The 24,758-nt window shown below is 39.9% G+C and overlaps 1 protein-coding gene across 1 annotated transcript in view; it reads left to right on the forward strand.

Annotated features, from left to right (window-relative positions):
- THSD7B (thrombospondin type 1 domain containing 7B) overlaps positions 1-24,758 on the forward strand; it is an 864,031-nt gene that overhangs the window by 237,184 nt on the left and 602,089 nt on the right. Inside the window, exon 4 of the mRNA XM_062199372.1 lies at positions 5,571-5,740. Coding sequence (XP_062055356.1) covers positions 5,571-5,740 — 170 coding nt within the window. The remainder of the gene's footprint in view (positions 1-5,570; positions 5,741-24,758) is intronic.

Raw genomic sequence — 24,758 nt, forward strand, 5'->3', positions numbered from 1 at the left:
CCTCTTCCAGTCTCTGCTGTGGCCCGGGAAGGCAGTAGAGGACGGCCCAAGTGCTTGGGTGCCTGCACTCGCATGGGAGACCAGAAGGAAGCACCTGGCTCCTGGCTTGGGATCGGTGTAGCTCCGGCCATAGCGGCCATTTAGGGGGTGAACCAATGGAAGGAAGACCTTTGTCTCTCTCTCTCTCTCACTAATTCTGTCAAATAAATAAATAAATAAATAAAAAGAAGATCGTTTCCATCTTCAAAATGCATCCTGGATCTGTAACTTCTCACCACATTGCCTATGATCAGACCAAGTGAATTCACCATCATATCCTAGACTGGCAAAGGCCTCCAAACTAGTCTTGCTCTTTTTTCCCATAGTCTGTTTTTGTACTCCTGGTGATCCTGTAAAAATGTCAATCTTGTCATCTTATTGCTGTTCCCAACATTTTTCAGTGATTTTCAGTACCTTTGGAATAATGCTCACATTCGTTACTCTGGCTTACAAGGCTCACTGTATAGCTCTACTCTTGAGTATGCCTCCATTCCTACCACTCCACCCTGCCCACTTGCCCGAACCACATTGTCTTCTGTGCTGTTCCTGGAAAGAGGCAAGCCCTCTCCCTTCCGGGGCTCTTCCCCATGCTCATTGCTCTGCCTAGAACCCTTTCTGGCCAGCTGGTCTTTTTTTTGTTTTGTTTTTGACAGGCAGAGTGGACAGTGAGAGAGAGAGAGACAGAGAGAAAGGTCTTCCTTTGCCGTTGGTTCACCCTCCAATGGCCGCCGCGGCTGGCGCGCTGCGGCCAGCGCACCGTGCTGATCCGATGGCAGGAGCCAGGAGCTTCTCCTGGTCTCCCATGGGGTGCAGGGCCCAAGCACTTGGGCCATCCTCCACTGCACTCCCTGGCCACAGCAGAGAGCTGGCCTGGAAGAGGGGCAACCGGGACAGAATCCGGTGCCCGGACCGGGACTAGAACCCGGTGTGCCGGCGCCGCAAGGCAGAGGATTAGCCTAGTGAGCCGCGGCGCCAGCCCTGGCCAGCTGGTCTTGTACTCACTCTCTCATTTCATTCAGGACTTTGAGAACTTCCCTGGTGATGACACTGAAATAGCTCTCCTCATCCATCTCTCTCCTCCACAGGTTGTTTGATGCCTTGCTATGTATTGGTGCACTTATGTCTGTCTGTCACACTAGAAGGTAATATTCCCCAGGTCAAGCACTTTGTCTTGTTCACTTCTATGTACCTCTGTCGTATGAAATTATCCTTGGCACATAGTTGGAGCTCATGAATGACTTCTTGAAAACAATGAGTGAGGGTGTGGATGAGGAAGTGATTCCCTTACTGTTTGGACAGCCTTATTGCTTTAACCAGTAGAGCCTACTGGCTGACTGGTTTCTGTCTTGAGTCTTTTATACATTCTTTGTCTCAACTAAACTGAATAACTACTAGGGATGCCTTTTCTGTGGACTCAGTGTTTGTTATTTACCTTTCCCTACTCAGTGGTTGGTGATTTCAGAGTGGCTGACAGGAGGCTTTCTCCCACAGTGGGGTCATCTGCGTTGTTTTTATGTGAAAGGATGACCCCGTCACCTAATGTTCAGAATTTCCAGGGAACTGTATGTGGAATTTGATTTCAGAGACTTAGAAATCCATCTCTGTTCAAAAAGTTGTCATCTGAATATATCTGTGGGAATTTGAATTTTTACAATTATGGATTCCTTAACTTGGCTTATGAAAGAACTTTATTTCTCTTTTTGAATTGAAGTAACATCATGAAATGGCTAAGATTTCCTTCTATATGTGACTATAGTGCTCTAATTATCAAGTGTTCGGCTAGAAAATGTTCTCCAACTGTGTTTGAGACTAGGTGAAAAATATTTTGGTGGTATGAAATGTTACTGGTCACTGAGCGCCAACAGAGGATATTCTTTTGTTTCAGCCTCTGCCCTAGACCAACACTTATGTATCCTTGTAAGGGCAAGGCTTGTAGCTTCCTATTGTTTTCTGAAGCTGATAGAGTTTCATGGGTTTGTCATTCATTGTTTTAATCTACCAGAATGTCATTTTCTTGGGAAGGCTGCTTTAGAATCAGATAAGCCTGACTTTGAATCCTAGTCTCTCACTTACTTATGTGACCTTGGAGGAGCTACTTTTTAAAGTCAGTTCTCCCTTATGTAAAAGGGGAAATAATATTTTCTTCACAGGATTGCTGAGAGGATTATATGACAAAATGCACCTCAGTTCAGTAGCATCGTATAAGCTACTGAATAGTTTATCATGTATACATCAAGTATAGCCTGTCACAGAATAAGCAGGCAGAACTGTTGGCTGTTGATTTTTTGACTTGGGGATCTCTCATGATTCCCCAGTAGCCTAAATGAATTAATGACTTATCCATTCTGTTCACCTATGCTTTTGTAAACAGCAAATTGATCCTACACACTAACGGCTGTGACGATCGACTTAATTCTTTCATCCCGTGTCCATCTAACAGGACTAGAGGCATTTCCACAGCCAATGTGATAGTGCTGCTCACCCATGCGAGGTAGAAGTCTGCCCTGGAGAGTTCCTGTATTTCTCTACTAAGCAGGAGGACAAAATGAGGAGGTGTCGAAAGGTACTGGAGTTGGTAGTGAAGGGGTTGAGAAGACCTGGACTGTGACACAGGTTTGGCCATGAAAGCGAGTGTCCCAGGCATCAGGCCGCACGTTTAATGGAGGCAGGAGGACGAACACTGTAACAGCTTCTAAAGGAGAAAGGGAGTAACGTTTAGCCTAGCAGACTCCTTTGATTTCTTATTCTGTCAGATCCTGGAAATGCTTTCTCAGGTTGGTAGAGTTCAGGGTGTTCGGTTTTCAAAGCTGCCAGATGATTTGTGACTACACATAGATAGGACTTCAGAAAAAAAAAAAAAAAAGGTTAAAGTAGAGTGAAGACTACGAAAAAACCCACACTTATAAAAAGGAATCCAGCATTCTTTCAGAGGTACTTTTTGCCGCCATCTCTTGCTGGGTTGGTATTTTCTCTGAGGTGGTAAACAATAGTGATAGTGACAAATGCCTTCTATTTCTTTAGAGAAATTGTCACATGCCAGTGAATGGGAGTTGGGTGCTTTTGGTTAATGAGAAACTAGCATGGTTTTAGATGGAACTTAGATGGTGGCAATCCTAAATCTTTTCAGTAGGACTTTCAATGACATCAGTGAAGTCCTCATAAATAGAATGTTGATGCTGTGTGTGTGTGTGTGTGTGTTTTCTGACTAGACAGTGGCAATTGACACACGTAGAAAGACACGAGATGAGATGAACTTTTACCGAATACCGAGTTTGTGTCAGGTTCAAAGTTTGGTGTTATCATCCTCATTTTACAACTGGAGAAACAGAACTAGATCAAAGCCATTTGACCAGAAAATGGCAAAGGCTCAGATTGAAGCCTAGTCTGTTCAACTACAAAGCAGGTGTGTCATCTACAACACGTTACCTCTTTTTGCCTCCTATCTTCTTGGTTACATCTATCAAAGCAGCCTCCAAGAAAACTGCTGTATCTGACCCCTCCTTAATAGCCAGAGGGCACTTCTTTTAGGTGACTCTTGGAAAACAAGGGGTTGAAAATAAGAGTTTTGTAAGGATGCATCCCAACACACCCCAACCTCATCGTATTTTGCCCTGGACTGAGGAACTACTTGAGATCAGGAGGACTAGCCCACAGCTTAAGTATCCATGGAGAATAGGATGCAGCCCCTGGGTGAGGGGAGTGGGCTATCTCTGGGGAGAACTCACCTTCTCGCCATCTCTCACACACAGGTATTAGACACATTTTACTGTTGGTGTTCCCCTGGCTTAGGTGGGACCTCCATTCTGCACTGGACATGCTTGTCTGGCCACAGTCTAATCCTGAAACCTGGGGAAGCAGGTAGACATGAAGCAAGGAAGCAGATGGAGAAAAACTGTGGTACAATAAACCTCAAAGAATTGTCCCAATGCTTTTCCCCAGAGGGCTTTCTGCAGACCAATGAGTCTCCGCTTTTAACCTTTATAGGATGATATTCATTGTGAGGACTTGGTCACTGTTAGGTTTCTAAGATTTATTTATTTGAGAGGTGGAGTTACAGACAGAAGGAGAGACAGAAAGAAAGGTCTTCTAGCCTCATGTTTATTCCCCAAATGGCTGCAACGGTTGAGATTTGCTTACTTATTTTCATGTCTATAAATTTAATTGAATTTTGCCCTCGTGTTTGTAAGGCCAGGGACTTGGAGACCTATGATTTTTAAAAAGGTTTATTTCTTTGAAAAGCAGAGTGACAGAAAGAGAGGGAGGGGAAGAGGCAGAGCAAAAAAGAGATCTTCCGCCTTCTGACTTGTTCTCTAAATGAGCACAATGCCTGAGGCTGGGCCAGGCTGAAGCCAGCAGCCTGGAACTCTGGGTCTCTCACATGGGAGATACTCACCCAAGCACTCAGGCCATCTTCTGCTGCTTTCCAAGGCACATTAGCAAGGAACTAGATTGGAAGCCAAGCAGTCAGGACTTAAACAAGCACAGGTGGGACTTGAACCAGCATTTCGATATGGGATTCTGACTTTGCAAGTGACAGTTTAAACTATCGCACCCCAACACTGTGACTATTTTCATTGGTTGCTTATTTTACCCCTTTTTTTCAATCACAAAGTTGTGAAACTTTTTATCAAAGCCAAAATGGGGCAGCAGAGATGAGGATATTCTTGGGTTGTGTTTAGTGTTCCAGAAGCCGTTGAGTTTGTTGGTATTTATGAGAATGCTGTCGGGGTGTATTAATACCGTGGGCTTCAGGAAAGCTGAAATAATTCACAACAGGAATCTCTGTCTCTGAAATTATTCTCCAGGTACAAATTGAAGGTGTAATAGTTGTTTTATTTTCTATACATTTTATACAAATTCTATGTGTTTTTCTCCCTTGTATGTATGTGTATATTAGAATGTTTCTTAACCACTTGTAAACCAAGGGTATATATTTTTAAATCAGTTTAAATAAACCATAGCTGCATATGTTCAAAAGCATTTCTCAGTGAAGTGAAGAGGCATCGTGTTAACTCGCTTTTAATATGAAACCCTTTATCCAGATGGCAGGAGGCTAAAACGAATAGTCGTTTCCTATATTAAGAAGATTGGAATGTTTGAATTCATCTCTGCTAAGTTAGTCTATCCACATCTTCACACATTCACATGCTATGCCACTAAATAAAAAAGAAAGGCCAACTTTGACCCAGTCATCTGGAAGTGCTTGAAAACTTCAGCTGATGAGATTTAGGCTCAGTGGGTTTCCAGCTCTTCACTGTCTTCTAGTTTCAAAGCTGGAACACACCCATGCTATCGCCCTTCATGCTCCTCTTCCTCTGCCATGTGTTACCGTGATGGACTGCCGTGGTTCTCGCCAGGAAAGAACAGGGATTTCATGATGCCCAGCCAGTAGACTTCTTTCTCCACAGGCAGAGTTGGACCTAGAATGAGAGATTATCACACACTCATTTGATGTCATAACTTAAGGTTTCTTTACAATTGTATATTTTCCTTACTTCTTCTTCTTCTTTTGAACACATCAAACCAAACAGGTATTCCTGGAGAACCTCTGAATGGAAAGAATGCCAAGTCCCTCTCCTCCCGGAGCAGCAGGACCCCCACTGGCCTGTGACAGGACCTGTTTGCGGCGGGGGCATCCAGACGCGGGAGGTGTATTGTGCCCAGAGCATACCAGCAGCTGCTGCACAGAGGGCCAAGGAAGGTAGGCAGCCAGGAAGGCAGGTGGGAAGGGAAGTCATTTCCAGTAACATCTCCTGTGATTCTTCTTGATACAATGGACCCTCAGCATTCACAGATTTAATACTTGTTTTGTCTACTGTTTGCAAGCCACCCATAAATTCTGGTTATAACAGCTTGGGAAAGTGAAAATAGTGGTCATTACAAAAACATTTCTCCAAAGGCTCATTGTCTAAGTTAAATGAACACGTGTTCCTAAAGTGTGCAGCATAGAGTAATGTTACAAGCTAAGGGCAGACATGCTGGAGTGAATCAGTTAGTAATGAAGGAATAGTACCTTTTTTTAAATCTCAGTGAGTGTGATTTTTTTTTCTTTGAATTCGTGATTGTGGAATTTCTATAGACATACACTTTCACATTTCAAGGATCCAGTCTTATTGCCAAATATTAGTTTAGCTGAGGACAGAGCAGGCAGGGAAAGCGATAGTTTTTCCCATGTTAAGCTCCATTATGCAGACACAACCTCAGCATGAGTCCACTTGTTGCAAAGATTTTGGGTGGTGACAATGTGTGGGGACTGGGGAACTTTCTCAGATTTATGATTGAAAAACCAAGTGTGGATAATAATACATCTACTCTGAAAGCATTCTGGGCCAGACATTGTGGTGCAGCTGATAAAGCCGCCACGTGTGATACCTGCAGCCGTATTGTTATGCAAGTTAAAATTCCTGCTACTCTGCTGCTGCTCCAGCTTCTTGCTGTTGCATCCGGGGAGGGAGGCAGTAGATGATGGCTCAGATGCTTGTAGGATACCTGGATGTAAAACCATTCTCCTGGCTTCAGCCTGACTCAGCCCCGACAGCAGAAATTTGAGTGAACTGGTGGATGGAAGACCTTGATCTCTCTCTCTGTCTCTGCCTCTCTTCCTACCTATACCACCCCCATTCGTCTTTTCAAGTAGGTGAAAACTAAAATAAACATTGAAGGAATATATGGCTCATCCCAGCCACATTGGATAATACAAGCAGTACATCTTACAGAAGGGGTGGATGTGGGAATGTTTCCTTGGACTTCCCAAGTGCGAGTACACATTGGTGCTGTGCACTTGAGTTAGTAAGACAAGACACAATCTCTCCTGTTATGGTAACAAATTCATTTTATTTTGAAAGGTTTTTCGTGCTAGGCAGCACTACTTGTTTATTTTTTTATGATATGGCCTCTATGAGTTGTAGGCATCTATGACCATGGCCTTGGATAGTGCACCAGATGTAACAGTGTTTACAGAATTCTTAGCCTTGTGCTTCAACAATTAAAGTTAAAGGACCACATTTATAGGGCTAGAGTTATTTATTTTTAAAGACTTATTTATTTATTTGAAAAATAGAGTTACAGAGAGATAAAAGAAAAAGGTGGGGGGGGGGAGGAAGAGAGAGAGAGAGTTATTTTCCATCTGCTGGTTCACTCCCCAAATGGCCACAATGACTGGAGCTGGGCAGATCCAAAGCCAGGAGCCAGGAGCTTCTTCCAGGTCACCCATGTGAGTACAAGGGCCAAAGCCCTTGAGCCACCCCCCGCTGCTTTCCCAGGCATATTAGCAGGGACCTGGTTTGGAAGTGGAGTAGCTGGGACTTGAACCAGCACACATATCAAATGCTGGCACTGCAGATGGCTGCTTTACCTGCTATGCCACAGCACCGGCCCTAGAGTTACTTTTAAATTTAATGGTTAACTCTTCTTCCTTCTCTAATTTCACTTTTAGCAGGAAGTAATTTATACACTTCTGCTTAGTGACATAATATGACTATTCTCTGAATTTGGAGAAACAGAACTTATAAGGAAAGCTCTTAATTACTCTTTCAAACTTTGATTATCTTTCCATCCCACCTCCTTTCCTAATCCTGTTTACTGTTATTTAGAGTTCTGTGGTCCTCAGGGCCAATATGTAAACAAAAATTTTGTAGAATTGCAGGATTTTGACCTATTTTCTTTCACTTTCACACTTTTAATGAAATTTTCATCTCCTCGGTATTTCTTTCATTAAAAATAGCGCTTCTTGTGGATTTTCTGTTTCCAAAGTTCCTCCAACTGTAATCTTTCTTGCTTCATTAATGGAAACACAGTGAGCAGGATGATTGTAATTAAGAAGGAAGTGGAGGAAAGGTGTTGTAGAGTTGCGACTTCCACGCTATATGATAAGGGAGGACAAAGGCATGCAGAAGGGACCTTAATTGCAGGATTTTGAAGTCCATTAGGCTCCGGGACAATCTGTGTCAAACATAGAAAAGGAAGGAAAAACATCTGAGGCTGAAGCACTCCTTGCAGTTAATTTATGCATTCACATGGATCTAAAAAGTACTTAAAGGTCCTAACTTTGTTATCTCAGTTCTCAGGTAGGGGCTGGGTGTGGGGCCTCCATGTAAACATATGGGTATGAAATATGAGCTTGTATCCCCAGAGTTGACTATAGTGAATAAAAACTATGTTGGATAATATAACACAACCACATTCAAAGCACAGTAGACCTTGCTACTTACCTTTGTATTTGTCGAATGTTTCATTTTGCTGTTGTGTGGACTTGAATCCGCAGGATTGTTCGCCCATTACTTTCCTTTCTCATAAATGCTTTCATGTCTTACTGTCATCCTTCAGAGATATTACTTGGCAAACCTGGCAAGATGAGAATTTTGTCATGGCCCAAATGAAACATAGAGCGACAGTTGAATTGCTATCATAAAGGACTAGTGAGTGTTCACCCTTTAAGGAGGCAAAATTTAAATGTTTCCAACTGTTAATGATAATGCAGTGAAAAAGGTCAACATTGGTGGCATCTTGTACTTCAGTTTCTGTGACCATTAACTCTTTGAAAATGACGCTGTTAGGTTTTGGAGGGAGAAGGCATGTTAGTAGTTTTGGTTTTGGAAACTTTTTTCTCAGTCATAATTCACTTCAGCACAAGGTTAATTTTTCCAAGACTCAAGGATAGTATCTCTCTCTTGTCATTTTTTGGAGTTTAATCACTTGAATTCTCTTCCCTGTGAAACCCCATTGTCTACCGACTGAGCTGTTGTGCATTCCAAGAAACTAATCTGAGAGAAATCCATAATCTTGGGCTAAAAACAAGCTCTATGTATAAACCCCTCATGTGAATGTTGCAAACAAATTTCTAGGTATCAAAATAATTTTTTAACAACTCTATTTCTCTCTTTTTTAAAACTTTTATTTATTTTCTTGAGATTCAGAGTTACAGAGAGAGAGAGAGAGAGGGAGAGGGAGAGAGAGAGAGAGAGGAAGAGGGAGAGGGAGAGAGAAACAGAGATCTTCTATTTGCTGTTCACTCCCCAAAGGGTTGCAGTGGTGGGAGTTGGGTCAATCAGAAGTCAGGAGCCAGGAGTTCTTCTGGGTCTCATACATGGGTGCAGGGGCCCAAGGCCATCTTCTATTGCTTTCCCAGGCCACTAACAGGGAGCTGGATGAGAAGTGGAGTAGCTGAGACTTGAACAAGTGCCCATATGGGATGCTGGTGCTGCAGGCAGATGTTAAACCTACTATGCCACAGCACCAGCCCTGCTATCAGAATAATTTTAAAAATATTCATTTCCTCACAGTGACCTCCAAATCACATGGCCTGTGCAGGATGCAGAAAGTGGACACCAACATTGGTGATAATCCTAGCAACTGATTTTCAAGCATGCCCCGTTCCCCATTTAAACTCAACAGTGTTCACAAAAACAGTACTAGTAACACCCATGACATGTTTACCCAGTTCGCTTCCTGTGGTGTTTTAAATGCAGTCAAAATAATGCTCTTGCAATCAATATGAAAGTATTAAGCAGTAATATTAGTCAAGCCAATGGAATTGGGAATGAAAATGTAGAGAAGTGTTTACCACTGTTTGCCATTTGCTGTTGTGGAGAGAATTGTGCTTCTCTTTTATAATTCAGAAGCATCAGCAAAACTAATGCTTACTCCTAAATCTAAAACCTTGGATTTGTTAATACCATGTTCTTCTTGCCCTTTTCTCAAATAAAATTAAAGTCATTTAGTCTGCATTTATGGGTCATTTTTTATAAGGTAGGGACATGAAGCAAAGAATGACCCTTCAAAATCTAATAAAGACTAGAGAAAATTTATTCCATTTATGGCAAGGTAGCCCAGAAACTGGAATATCCACAAATATGGGGAGAAATAGCATAAGAATAGGAAGTATTCATATAGTGCTGGTGAAGCAAAAGAAAAACACTACATTTAAAAAATCAGAAAAATGTGTTTATTGAGTTGCATGTAAGGACAATATTGCCTAAGTTTTTAGAATATATTTCAGATTCATTATTTCTCATTTAATAGACATAACTATTTTAAGAATGGGACAAGTTTAGCTTTAAATTTTCAAATGCATTAGTTGCTTCCTCTAACTCAGCTAGGTTGTCTTTGTCATGTAGGACCCAGGGCTGATATTAAAGAAGTGCAGGTGCATATAGGAGCATACCCTGGTATTCTAAGGAATACATGGTTTATTATGTTTGCAGTTCTGAGTTTTAATTCTGACTTGGAAAAGACTATGATAAACTGCATAAATTTATACTGATCTTCTAACTTGTTAATTTGATTTAAAATATTGTTTTGATTCAGTGAGTAAAAGTGAATAACAACAAATATTTCTTTACAAATACCAGCTGTGTTTTAGGGTATGCATTAGGCACTGCTGTAATAAAGGTACCCATTTACCCAGTAATTTATAATATTTTAAGTGGACATCAATTCAAGTAGCAATTATACTTTAGTATCTTTAGTTTTGTGATCAATGCACATATGAAGTGGTGAAAAACGTGCCTGAGGTTATGATTCTACTGATGCCTGAGAATGATGTTCACAAAAAAAGTAATGCTTGATGAGCAGCATGTTCTACATGTGGGGAGAACGCATGGATAAAGATGGAGATGTTTCTGTTCTGTTCTGGAGTGTGCATGGGTATAAGGAAAGCTCAGAGAATGAGGAGGTCAACATGGCAATGGAAATAAGTCATCGGTGCCAGCCCAGAGTTAAGACTATATTTGATCAAAGCAATTTATGAAAAACCAACGGCCAGCATCCTATTGAATGGGGAAAAATTGGAAGCATTTCCACTGAGATCTGGTACCAGACAGGGATGCCCACTCTCACCACTGCTATTCAATATAGTTCTGGAAGTTTTAGCCAGAGCCATTAGGCAAGAAAAAGAAATTAAAGGGATACAAATTGGGAAGGAAGAAGTAAAACTATCCCTCTTTGCAGATGATAGGATTCTTTATTTAGGGGGTCCAAAGAACTATACTAAGAGACTATTGGAACTCATAGAAGAGTTTGGCAAAGTAGCAGGATATAAAATCAATGCACAAAAATCAACAGCCTTTGTATACACAAACAATGCCATGGCTGAGAGAGAACTTCTAAGATCAATCCCATTCACAATCGCCAAAAAAAAAAAAAAAAAAAAAAAAAAAAAAAAAAAAAAAAAAAAAAAAAATCAAATACCTTGGAATAAACTTAACCAAGGATGTTAACGATCTCTACGATGAAAATTACAAAATCTTAAAGAAAGAAATAGAAGAGGATACCAAAACATGGAAAAACCTTCCATGCTCATGGATTGGAAGAATGAACATCATCAAAATGTCCATTCTCCCAAAATCAATTTATAGGTTCAATGTGATACCAATCAAAATACAAAAGACATTCTTCTCAGATCTAGAAAAAATGATGCTGAAATTCATATGGAGACAGAGGAGACCTCGAATAGCTAAAGCAATCTTGTACAACAAAAACAAAGCTGGAGGCATCACAATACGAGATTTCAGGACATACTACAGGGCAGTTGTTATCAAAACAGCATGGTACTAGTACAGAAACAGATGGATAGATCAATGGAACAGAATAGAAACACCAGAAATCAACCCAAACATCTACAGTCAACCTTTATTTGATCAAGGAACTAAAACAAATTCCTGGAGCACGGACAGTCTATTCAATAAATGGTGCTGGGAAAATTGGATTTCCACGTGCAGAATCATGAAGCAAGACCCCTACCTTTCACCTTACACAAAAATCCACTCAACATACATTAAAGATCTAAATCTATGCCCCGACACCATCAAATTATTAGAGAGCTTTGGAGAAGCCCTGCAAGATATTGGCACAGGCAAAGACTTCTTGGAAAAGACCCTGGTGACACAGGCAGTCAAAGCCAAAATTAACAAGTGGGATTGCATCAAATTGAGAAGTTTCTGTACTACAAAAGAAACAGTCAGGAAACTGAAGAGGCAACCAACAGAATGGGAAAAAATATTTGCAAACTATGCAACAGGTAAAGGATTAATAACCAGAATCTACAAAGAGATCAAGAAACTCCACAACAACAAAACAAACAACCCACTTAAGAGATAGGCCAAGGACCTCAATTGACAGTTTTCAAAAGAGGAAATTAAAATGGCCAACAGACACATGAAAACATGTTCAGGGTCAGTAGCCATCAGGGAAATGCAAATCAAAACCACAGTGAGGTTTCACCTCACCCCAGTTAGAATGGCTCACATACAGACATCTTCCAACAACAGATGCTGGTGAGGATGTAGGGAAAAAGGGACACTAACCCACTGTTGGTGGGAATGCAAACTGGTAAAGCCACCATAGAAGTCGGTTTGGGGATTCCTCAGAAACCTGAATAATCCCACTCCTTGGAATTTACCCAAAGGAAATTAAATTGGCAAACAAAAAAGCTGTCTGCACATTAATGTTTATTGCAGCTCAATTCACAATAGCTAAGACTGGAATTAAGCTAAATGCCCATCAACAGTAGACTGGATAAAGGAATTATGGGACATGTACTCTTCAGAAAACTATATAGCAGTCAAAAACAATGAAATCAAGTCATTTACAACAAAATGGAGGAATCTGGAACACATCATACTGAATGAAAGAAGGCAGTCCCAAATGGACAAATATCATATGTTCTCCCTGATTGGCGACAACTAACTGAGCACCAAAAAGGAAACTTGTTGAAGTGAAATGGACACAGTGACTTGATCAGCCCTTGTCCTGACTATTGATGTATTATCCTTTTAAATATTTTTTGTTCTACTTAATTCTATTGGTTGAACTCTTTAATTAACACACAATTATTCTTAGGTGTTTAAATATAACTGAAAAGTGATCTCTGTTAAATATGGGAGTGGGAATAAGAGGGGGAGGAGATGTACAGTTTGGGACATACTCAATCGGACTTGCCCCAAATGGTAGAGTTAGAAACGTGCCAGGGGATTCCAATTCAACACCATCAAGGTGGAATGTACCTTTGCCATCTCACTAGTCAAAGTGATCAGTTTCAGTTCACAATTGATCATAATGATAGGACTAAGAGTCAAAGGGATCACATAAACAAGACTAGTGTCTGCTAATACTAACTGAAAGAACCAAAAAGGGAGAGAATGATCCAACATGGGAAGTGGGATACACAGCAGAATCATAGCATGGCGATGTCCTAAATAGCACTCTGGCCTCAGAATCAGCCCTTAAGGCATTCGGAGCTGGCTAAAAAGCCCATGAGAGTATTTCAGGCATGGAAAGCCAAGACACTCTGGGAAAAAAAAAAGACCTAAATGAAAGATCTCTGTGAGTGAGATCCCAGTGGAAAGAACAGGCCATCAAAGAAGGAGATACCTTTCTCTGAAGGGAGGAGAGAACTTCCACTTTGACTATGACCTTGCCTAAATAAGATCTGAGTTGTCGAACTCAAAAGTCTTCCATAGCCTTGGCAACTCATGACAAGAGCCTTGGGTGATTACTGATGCCATAAACAAGAGTGTCAATTGTTAAGTCAACAATAGGAGTCACTGTGCATTTACTCCCCATGTAGGATCTCTGTTCTTAATGTGTTGTACAATGTGAATAAATGCTATAACTAGTACTCAAACAGTACTTTATACTTTGTGTTTCTTTGTGGGTGCAAACTATTGAAATCTTTTCTTAATGGATACTAAATTGATCTTCTGTACATAAAGATAATTGAAAATGAATCTTGATGTGAATGGAATGGGAGAGGGAACGGGAGATGGGAGGGTTGCGGGTGGGAGGGAAGTTATGGGGGGGGGGGAAAGCTACTGTAATCCAAAAGCTGTACTTTGGAAATTTATACTTATTAAATAAAAGTTTAAAAAAAGACTATTTTTGAAAGTATGGGCATCCACTATACCCTTTGTTCCCCGCTCACACAGGTATGTATGTATTTATGTATTTAAATTATTTTATTTAAAAGACTTAAGGAAGAAAAGAGAGAAAAAGATCTTCTATTTGCTGGTTCACTCTGCAAATGCCTGCAACACTGGGTCAGGATGTGGGCAATCTTTACAGAGGAAGTGATGCTTGACCTCTGGGAGTAGGCCAGCTCAAAGCCAGGCGCCTGAAGCTCAATCTGGGTCTCCCACATGAGTGGCAGGGCCTCAAGCACTTCAGCCATTATTGGCTGCCTCCCAGGATGTACATTTTTTTAGATATTTTTAAACATTTATTTAATAAATATAAGTTTCCACAGTACAACTTTTGGATTATAGCACCTTTTTACCCCATAACCAGGATGTACATTAATAAGGAGCCAGATTGTAAGTGGACGAGACAAGATGCTAACCAGGCACTCTGATAAGGGTTTTCAGTGTCCCAAGTACAACTTTATGACTATGCCGAATGCCTACTCCACAACTCCAGACTTTTAAGCAGAGAAGAAATCTCATATTCTTGATTGTATAAGAATATAAAAATATCAGTATGCAAAAGAATTCTCATGAGTGAGGATTTTTTATCTGCAAACTTTACTTTTTTAGTAAATGTTTGAGATATGCAATAAAATTAGTTTACATTCTGAACAAATTTCTTAAGGGGGAGTTGGAGGAGATAGTCCATCATCATTTGGGGGAATGAAAATATCCTTTCCCTGGTTTTAGTAGTTTTTTTAAAGTCAGTTAACTCATTTGAGTGTGAGAATTAGGTCTCGGAAAAGTTGTGTGCTAAGAACATTCCTTGGTGTTGGCCTAAAGAGAGGAATGAGACTGGTTAAACTGGGTGATAGAATTTTCTCTTGCTTTATGATAACAGAGAAGCTAATTAACAGGAGGGTATTTGATGGCTATTCACATGAGGCCAAGAGAGATAAGGCCTTGGGCCTGTAATCTTTCTAGCTTAGAAACATCCTTAATGACTGGGAGCATGGGTACAGCAGAAAGTCAGCGAAGAGGAGCAGAAGGTAATTATCAGCAAGTAAATCCCTGGATTTTTCATGATGAAGCAGATGGTGGTGGAAGGGCATGGGAAGGGGGAGAGAGAGGAGGTGCATGATGGAAGAAGGAAGGTGGTTGGATCTGTGTCTTAAGGAGAATGAGGGAGAGGAGTGAGGAGGGAGAAGGAGGAAGAGATGAAGGGGGAGGAGGAGAGACAACTTTTATGTCAAATTGCAGGAATCTTTTTTTCCCCATTAGGCTACATTATCTCTCTACTCTTACTTTGAGCTCACAAACTGTCTAGAACATGGTTAGGGGCCTATTTGCCCATAGGTAATTGATAAAAGCTCATAAATCCATTGATACTTCACATCTCTGCTGTTGACACCATCCCCTTCCTGTTTGAGAAGGTTTCTAAGACTATGGCATGTCACAAACTTGGTGTAGGCAACCTTATTCCCAAAGCGTTGTCTTTGAAAAGAAGTAGGAGAGTTGCGGAGGTAACAGTGTGTATTCCATTAATAATTCCTGTTCAGTCGCAGAAATTGCAGAGGCAAATATGGACAGATGTGTGTGTGTATGTGTGTGTGTGTGTATGAATGAGTATCATTTAAATTTCTCTTCCAAAGAGTGAAAGCTGAGGAACATTTAGAAAAGAATAGTAGCATTTAATACTTAGAAGCAGCAAGGGATTGGTTTCTATTGGTTCTGTTTGATTGCATTTGTATGTAAGTTTAGTGATTTTTTTAATCAAGTGTAACAAACTTACTTTAGTGTGACATAGCAGAGTGTTTATTGGATTACTGTGCTTAGCAACAATATTGAAGAGCTCCTACTTTAAGCATTAATTAAATTATCAGGCTCTTCTTGACATTCGAATTTTCCTAATTTATTTAGCTCACAGTATAATTCACATGATTTTTTCCAAGCTTTATTTATTTATTTAAAAAGGCATAGTGATGGAGAGGGAGAAGGAGAGGGGGTTGGAGGGTGAGGTGGGAGGGGAAGAGAAAGAAAGAACTTCCATCCACTGGTTCAGTCCCCTAGTCAAGTGACAAGAACTCAAATTCTTGGGACAGCAGCTGCTACATTAAGAGAGAGCTAGATCAGAAGCAGCACAGCTGGAACTCAACGAGGCACTTTTCAGTATGGGGTGTGAGCATCCCAGCTTGTGCATAACCTGCTGGACTATGGCACCCACCCCAATTCGCATGATTTAAATGAGAGTAGGAAAGAGCTATTCTGGATAGATCAGAAAGGCAACATATTTGAACAGAAAGCCTTGATTTGAGTTGTGCTTGCTCCTGAGATAAATAAATGGCATGTAAAAAAATAGACATTTTTGGTGCTATGTGGATACTGTTTCTTTGATTTTCTAAATAGTAAGAAAATGGGTATTTTTGTGCAATGTTTTTGTGCAATGCATTACATACAAGTGTTAGTAGTTTTTGTGCAATGCATTACATACAAGTGTTTCTTTGAAATTAACATAGTGAAGTTGATAATTCAGTTCTATATGTTACTGAAACCAAAGCAAAGGCATCATATAGAAAGGAGATTGTTAAGGACCTAGAACTAGATGTGGGTTTGTATTTATCCCCAATGCTCTTAGCAGTGATATTTCAGCTTTCCTAATATTATACCACTAACGCTATATTCCTGCAATTACATATAATTTTCTGCCTGGTTTCTAATTATTGGTGTTATTTCTAATTATTGGTTTTTGTCACTTATTTGCCTGTGAAAACTCTTTAAGGCACAATTATAGCTCTACTTTGTATTCCCAAGTGCCAATGTCTATCAGGCCAAACACATGGAAATCTCCTCAAGATAAATGAATAATATGTTTTGTTGAAGTATTCTTGTTTTGAGGGTAGCCGAGAGGAAGGAATTTTTTCATCAGAGGCGTAACTAGAATGATCTTGTATCCCAATATGAACATTTTGTGCAAATATCAGTGACCTAGGAGGTCTAGAGTGGACTCAGACAAGATAGAAGCTATGTGGATTATGTTGGAAATGATCCATGGAGAAAGACTCTGGAGAAATACAAGGAAAGAAAACAAGGAGAGTCTCTGAGCCAGAGAGATTAACTTGGCCTTATATGGTAGCTTTGCCCTGTGGTCTTGGTCTGTGACCTGCTAGTTGGTTTCCAAGTAATTTCCACACTTAAATGTTTTCCTCAGCATAAAAAACAGATTATGAAAACTACAAGTGTGTTAATATCACTTATTTCTGTCAGTGATATTGTGTGGTGTTCTTAATATACTAGGAGGAGAGATGAGGCAGTTCAATAAGTATAGAAGTAAAATAGGTACTTTGAGGGAAAATGGGACTATTAGGGGAGGAGAGATCACACCACTGCGTGGGAAGGATGTAGGGTCAATGTATGAAGAAGAAAGCTTTTACCTGGGCCTTAAGGGAAAGGCGTGGTTCATACAGGTATCTGTGTGAAGAAGACAGAATCCTTGGGTGAAACAAACCATGTGAGTACAGACACAGAGGTGGAAAGACATAGACATATTGAGAGTGAAACAAGTAATCCAGTCGGGTATGAATATGGACTAGATGAAGGTAAGGACTATGGAATGAGGGTGGAGAGGAGTGTAGGCCATGGTCTGAAACCGTGTGGTGACCCAGGAGGAAGTGAATGGTGAACTATGACCCTCTCCATTCTTGTCCAACACATTGAGCTCCTGCAATACTGCACAATTTCTTCCACAGCCTAGGCTCTTAGAGCCAGTCTCTGCCCACCCACTGGCTGCTATCTTAGCTCCTGCTCATTTCCCTCACACGAAGACACTCACTCTGGCTCTGACCTGTCACCTGAATAATGTCTATTCTGAATAGTCATCTGGGAGTCCTGTGAGATGACATTGGTATCTCTGTTCCTCAGGCACCATGGCTATTTTTCTCACTGCATTGTATTTGCTTGTTTGTGTGTTTGCTTCATCAGGCTGCTGTGCCAGCCTGTGCCATTCACTATTGTCTCCCTGGCACCAGGCACTGCATCTGGTACGTAAAAGATACTTGTATTGAATTCAAGCTTTGTGTACCTTCTCATATTTGTGTTAGCACCTGTGTTGTTTCCCTTCATTGGTGTGCTGTGGTTTAGTCATCTCCTCTCCCCTCTTAGACTATTAAAGAGGTTGGCAGTCTACCTTCAGACTTGGATGAAGCACACATGTGGCAGCACAAGCAGCAGCTCTAGGGTGGGGTATTGCAATGTGGAAGGTATAACCTGGAAATGTAGAGGACTTGGCTCCCTGGGTATTCAACCTTGACCAGTAGGAACAAGATTAGGAATGAAGCCAGCCTGTTCTTAGTGGACCTGTAGATGATTTGCATATTCCCTTTCTTGCAACCGCTCCCAAGAAATCCTGTATGGCAAAATACACATCCTTTGAATAATTACACTTTGTATGTCTTTGTGGCTTAATGCTAAATGGTTGTCTCCCAATAACACATCATACATCATTGCCTCACAGTTTCTTTGCTTTACTCCCACTATTTCCTCACTGCTGCTTATTCCTGGGCTTGCACTTCTCAAATAACATATCAGCACCAAATTCTCATGTAGACTCTGCTTTCTAGAGGACATCAGTGATAAGAAAATCCAATGAATATGTTTTGAAAGGAAGGATGGAAATACCATTTTTAAGAAACTGAAGCAAGAACAGTGTTAGTCATTATGATAGACTTTATGGAAGTTATCACATTGTTTTACCAAAGGTAGAAGAGAACTCAGTAGCTATTTATTGAGTAGAAGAATGCAATACTTGCACATGGACTTACCATTTATTTGTAGGCAATTCTTTTCACTTTGGTAAAACTTCTCTTTGTTGCTTCTGTATACATACACCTGCACTTCATTAATGAACAGTTCAGTTCTCTTTTTCGGAGTAGAAGATGCATTTGGGAAGCCATGCTGAGACTACTGCATTTATAATATTTAGCTGAGTGTCTCACTCAACCTCATTTTGTCAGCTGCGCTGGATTTTTCCTGAACGCCAAGCCAAGAGGTAATGAGGTTCCTCTTGGCAGTGTAATTTCTGAAACACAATTACTGCTTCCAAATCCATTTCTCCAGCCTTGTTGAATATATGAATACCCTGGCAAGTAGAATATAGCAGAATTATCCACTTTCTGCCCAATGCTTTCTTCAGGAAAGTTTCATAACATTTTCACCATCTTATTATAGCATTTTGCATTTCCACGCTCTAGTTTAAGGTTCTCAATAAGTTCTGTTCTCAAGAGGGAATAGTCATTAAGTAAGATTTCCACATGCTTAAGAATAGGTAAATGACTTCTTAAAGTTTTGGGCCATTTTCTCGAGCACACCATGGAAGCAACTGATTCCTACATTGAGAGAAACTGGAAACCATTATGCTTAGTGAAATAAGCCAGTCCCCAAAAAAGACAAATATCATATTTCTTTTCTAATATGTAGTAGTTAATATAGAATACAGAAAATATATAGGAATGAAATGGATGTCTTAGGATTTAATTGCTATTTTTAGCCCTTGTTTATGCTCCTATGGGGCTGTGGTCTTTCTACTTTTTACTTGTTGAATATTATGGCTATTAGAATATTAGTGGTGCATTAAGCCTGTGGCAATAGAGTGGACAGAAATTATGTCTTTGCAAAGATTAAAGAACAAAAAGAAGGAGGGGGGGATTGAGGGTGGAAAAGATAAGGAAGGAAAGTATGTGCCTATGAAATACATGAAATCTGTTCTCTTTATATTAATACATATTTTAAAAAGAAAAAGAAAAGCTAGTAACACAGCTGAATTTTGTGATGCCACTTCTAATTCCAATATTCTATGTCTTCACGTGGAATGTATAATTGTAGCTCACGTTATTATGTTAACATCTACTTTTTATATTTATTCTTATTAAGCAATGAAATTGCATGTGTTTGTGGTGTACAACATGCTTTCATAAATGCATAATAAATGTGTACCTTGTGGAATGACTAAATCAAGCTATTTAACCTGAACATTGCCTAATAAACTCATTTTTGTGTGGTGAGAACACTTAAAATCTCTTAGCAATTCTTGGATGCATTATATGTTATAACTATAGTCAGCATGATGTACAAAGCTATCTTGAACTCATTCCTCCTAACATCTGCATTTTTAAGACAGCTCTATTTTTGACTTGATGAACTTTATCCAAGCTATCCCACTTCTTCCCATATCTTTGACATAGCTATTCCTATCTGAGTAATCTATAAGAATTCAAATTCAGGGCTCTCTGTATCGGATTATTCACTCATCTTCTCCATGACCTATCAGAAGCTTGTCTCATGTTCCAGAATTCTGAGGCTCCTCTCTCTGCCTAGTGTTCCTGCTAGAAACCTAGCAAATATATCTGATATTTCAGTGACATTCATTCCTGTTGTCACACTCAGTCTGTCAAATTCTGTTCATTCTACTTCCAGACATTTGTTTGTTCTATGTATTATTTATTTCTGTCTCTATTCACTTCTAGCATTATTTCTCATATAGACTATGAGTTTCCTGACTGATTTCCCTACTACTCTTGCCCCTTTCTCAATAAAACAGAATATGATTTATATATATGTGATGTGTGTGTATGTGTGTGTGCATGTGTGTATGTGTGTGTGTGTGTGAGTTCAGCATGTGGGCTCTATTGACAGATTTAATTCTGACCAGATCCTCCTCCCTCTGTTACCTACAAGCTGTGTGAACTTGAAGAAGTTAATTCATCTTTTGTATCGTCAGTTTCCGCATCTGTAAAATGTGCATAATGTACTCTCTAGCTCATCAGAGTGCTATGTTATCAAGAGGTAATTCATATTTTTCTCCTCTACTCTCCTGCCAAAGTAATTGACAAGAAAGTTTACTTGAGTATACCACATCCATGCAAATGGATTTCAGTGGCTTCCTCTGACCTCAAATCTCTTAACATCACTCATAGGTGCTGTGTGATCTGGCCCCTGCCCACCTCTCCAGACTCAATTTGTTCCTCTCCCCCTTCTACTCATTCTACTTCAGTTATACTCTGCAACCTCTGGCAAGTTAGTTAGCCTTGCTCTACAGGAGTTTGCATCTTGTAGCTAGAAGTTAGCATTGAATTATCCAAGCAGCAGCATGTGGATCATGAATGACTCAGAGCTGACATACTTCCACAGTTTGCTGAGGAGACTTCTCCTATGGCCCAATCTCAATGCTGAGGCATGAGGCTAGGGTGTCTTTGGGACATGTGACTCTTGGATCAAAAGCCACATTCTAACAACAGCTCTACTCTTTGCACTCTTTAAAGGGAAGCTTGAATTAATGAGAGTAGCTAGCTGTCTGTTCTACAGGCATACCTTTCAACATAGCCTCATATCTGTTAATTATTGCTGCTGTAGGAAATTAACAGAGATGTGGCTTAAATGAATACAAATTTACCATCTTAGATTTATGGAGGTCAGAAGTTCAAACCAGGGACTAAATCTCACTGGGCTGGAGTCAAGGTTGGCAGGGCTGCCCTCTTTCCTTGTCTTCAACTTTTAGAGATTGCCCATATCCTTTGGCTCATCACTTATTTATCTTCAAAGTCAATAACAGCATCTTCAGGTCCCTTTCAGGCTCTGCTGCCCCCCTCTTCCATTTTTATGGACCATTGGAATTACGTTGGGCCCACCTGGATAATTCAGGCTAGGATAATCTTCCCATTTGAATGAATGTCAGTTTATTAACTCCATATGAAATGGTCATTCCTCTCTGTTATGTCGCAACATACTCATAGGTTTCAGGGAGTAAGATTGGACATCACTGACCATTATTCTGCCTACCCCTCCCATTTTTCCTACTGAAAAATAAATACTTGGAATTTATTAAACAAGAGAGTAGTCCTCCTAACTATTAGCAGTTATGTGCCAGAATGTAAAAGAGTATAGGATCCAATTAGTTTAGTAGTGACAACCTATGACTCTGTCATGTTTGTATACCCGCTCCTTAATTTTGAGCTGTGAGATATTAGGCAGGCACCCAGCACCTGCAAACCTCTGGTTTTATCATTTGTAAAATGGGGAAAACAAGAAACTTATTAGGATAACCTGTTCTTAATCTTAAAGGTGTGAAAAATCATAGTGCAGTACCTAACACACAGTCAGTACTCAGCAAGCACATGATGTCAGATTTTATCTTTGTTAGGCACTAAAAGCATCATTTTGTGTACGCATGTCTAGGCACCATGCCCAGTGTTAGAGGTAGAATAATGAAGTTAAATATCAGGAGGTCAAAGTCAATTTGGAGACAGAAACACAAAAATAAATTACATGAGTATAATATGATAAATGTTATATTCCAGGTGTGTAAGAAGTATTTTTAAATGCAAGATTAAACAGCAAGCAGCCTAGAAGAGGAAAGAAACATGTCCTTTAAAGTTTCTGTTTAAATGGAAATACTCCAGCTTTCTCATGTGTAAAATTAGAAAGTTAGAATAAGATTCAATAGGAACGTTTCTTTCAGCCATAAGATTATGTGATCTGTTCTCTCTGGGAAGAGGTAAAATTAAAAATGTTTAATAGCCAACAAAGAATGACCCAGGCACTTGACTGCCTTGCACATAGAATGGGATGTATAGGAGAAATCATTCCCTAAGCTCTGTATCATTGATGTCTATCTAAGTTTATTAATTGCTGAGAAGACACCACTCCATGTATTCTCAACCTCTGATGTGGGCTCAGTGTCAATTGATAACAACACTGGTATTGTAATATAGATTTGTACTTAAGTTTCCCAGCTGACTTTAATATAGTAAGCCCACAGCTACAGATGAGACCTTACCAAGCATTCTCTTACAAGAGTTTGATACAGAAAATATGGTGGAGATAAAGATTTTGGAACAGATGAAATAAAAACACATGAGACTTTTTCACAGAATTTCCAGGGCTAAGTGTATTAATTGTATTAAATATCCCTAAGATGACTCTCAGGGATTTCTTTGAACACAAATAGAGAAATGAGGAACAGGCAATTCTAAAGGAATGTACAGAGCCATTGTACATAGGGCTATTTGTCAAGATCCAAGCAGTTATTCAAGTGTGAATACCTAATATACACACATATCAAGAGCTGCATCTGGTCTAAAAACTGCCCTACTTGGGAGCTAGCAGTTAGCCTGCCACTGTTTCACAGAAACTGGAAGAAGTTATGAGGGTCTTTGGTCAGAGACAGGGACAGTTTGTTAGTTCGTCAGTAGTCAGTGTATCATTTATACCAGGTTTTGTTTTGAGCCTCATTTCCAGCAGTGAAAACCAGTGAGTCCTGTGAGAAGCCTACACACTGAGCAGGTTGTATGACAAGAAAATGACAATGAACTTCAGAAACTTGCATCTCTTAAATGAAGACTAAATGCAAACCTGTACAAACTTTGGCCCAAAGTGTGACATTATCTTTCTTCCTCGCCTATTTTCTATACAAATATCCTTGAAAAGATAATCTGGAACAAATGTTGTTAGGATCTCTGACCACAAGAAGTTCCAAAATATGACAGACCCATGAGTGAATTCTCTCTCTATGTCTCTCTCCTTCTCCCTCTCTCTCTCTCCTCCCTCCCCCCCCTCTCTTCCTCTCCCCCTCTCCCTCTTTCCCTTTCTTCCTCTCCGTGTCTCTCTCTGTACACACACACATACACACACACATCTTTTCCAAGAGAAAGGTAACTGAAATAATTGTGTATAGTGAGTGATCTGCTAATGTCCCAGCTAGAATCAAGAACTATTCACTATATGAAACAATAAAATGCCTACGTTCTCCAAAATCTTTGACCAAAAGCAGTATGCCATGTAAAAGACTCTAGATGTATCACCTCATGGTGTTAATGCAGGGAAGGCAATTTTTATAGTTAAATTATACAAGCAAATTTTATTAAGAAAATGATAACATTTTGTTTGAAAGTGTGTCACATTTGCCTGAATTAAACCGTTGAGATACTGAGGTATTGTACATGTTCCTGCAGTGAGCCTTGGGGAGAGTTTATTAGGATTCAAAAACATACCTGTAACAAGTATCTGCTAAAGAAACTTGAAATATGAAACAAAATTATCCTGCCCCAAATTTTGGACGGTGCACTGTGACTGGGAATTCTATAGACAGATAAAAGTTGGCATCTATAGATTAATGGTTCCTATTGACCTAAAGGTGACAAAACATTTATTTTTAATTCCTGAGAATTACACACAGAGGGACTAAATGAAACATGCTATCTTAAGAAATTAAAAATTTTTGGGCCGGCGCCATGGCGCAGTAGGTTAATACTCCACCTGTGGTGCCAGCATCCCATATGGGCGTCGGTTCTAGTCCCAGCTGCTTCTCTTCCAATCTGGTTCTCTGCTACAGCCTGGGAGGGCAGTGGAAGATGGCCCAAGTCCTTGGGCCCCTGCACCAGCGTGGGAGCCCAGAAGAAGCACCTGGCTCCTGGCTTCAGATCAGCGCAGCCACTGGGGATTGAACCACCAAAAGGAAGACCTTTCTCTCTGTCTCTCCCTCTTATTGTCTGTAACTCTACCTCTCAAGTAAATAAATAAAATCTAAAAAAAAAAGAAATTAAAAATTTTATTTCATAATACTATAGAATATAAAAATGCTGAGTGAAATAAAATATAATGTTCTATTACTAAATGCTTTTAAAACCATTTTCTTGCTTTGTCTTTTTCCCTGGGGAAATTTTGTTCAAACAATAAATTTCCTATAATTTTTCTTTCTCTTATGGACCCATTGCATTTATTTTCTATATTATTCAGGATTTAGTATCTGCTAGCTCTGTATTTAATATCTATTGT

Source organism: Lepus europaeus, chromosome 1 (genome assembly GCF_033115175.1).
Source record: "Lepus europaeus isolate LE1 chromosome 1, mLepTim1.pri, whole genome shotgun sequence".
Taxonomy (NCBI): domain Eukaryota; kingdom Metazoa; phylum Chordata; class Mammalia; order Lagomorpha; family Leporidae; genus Lepus; species Lepus europaeus.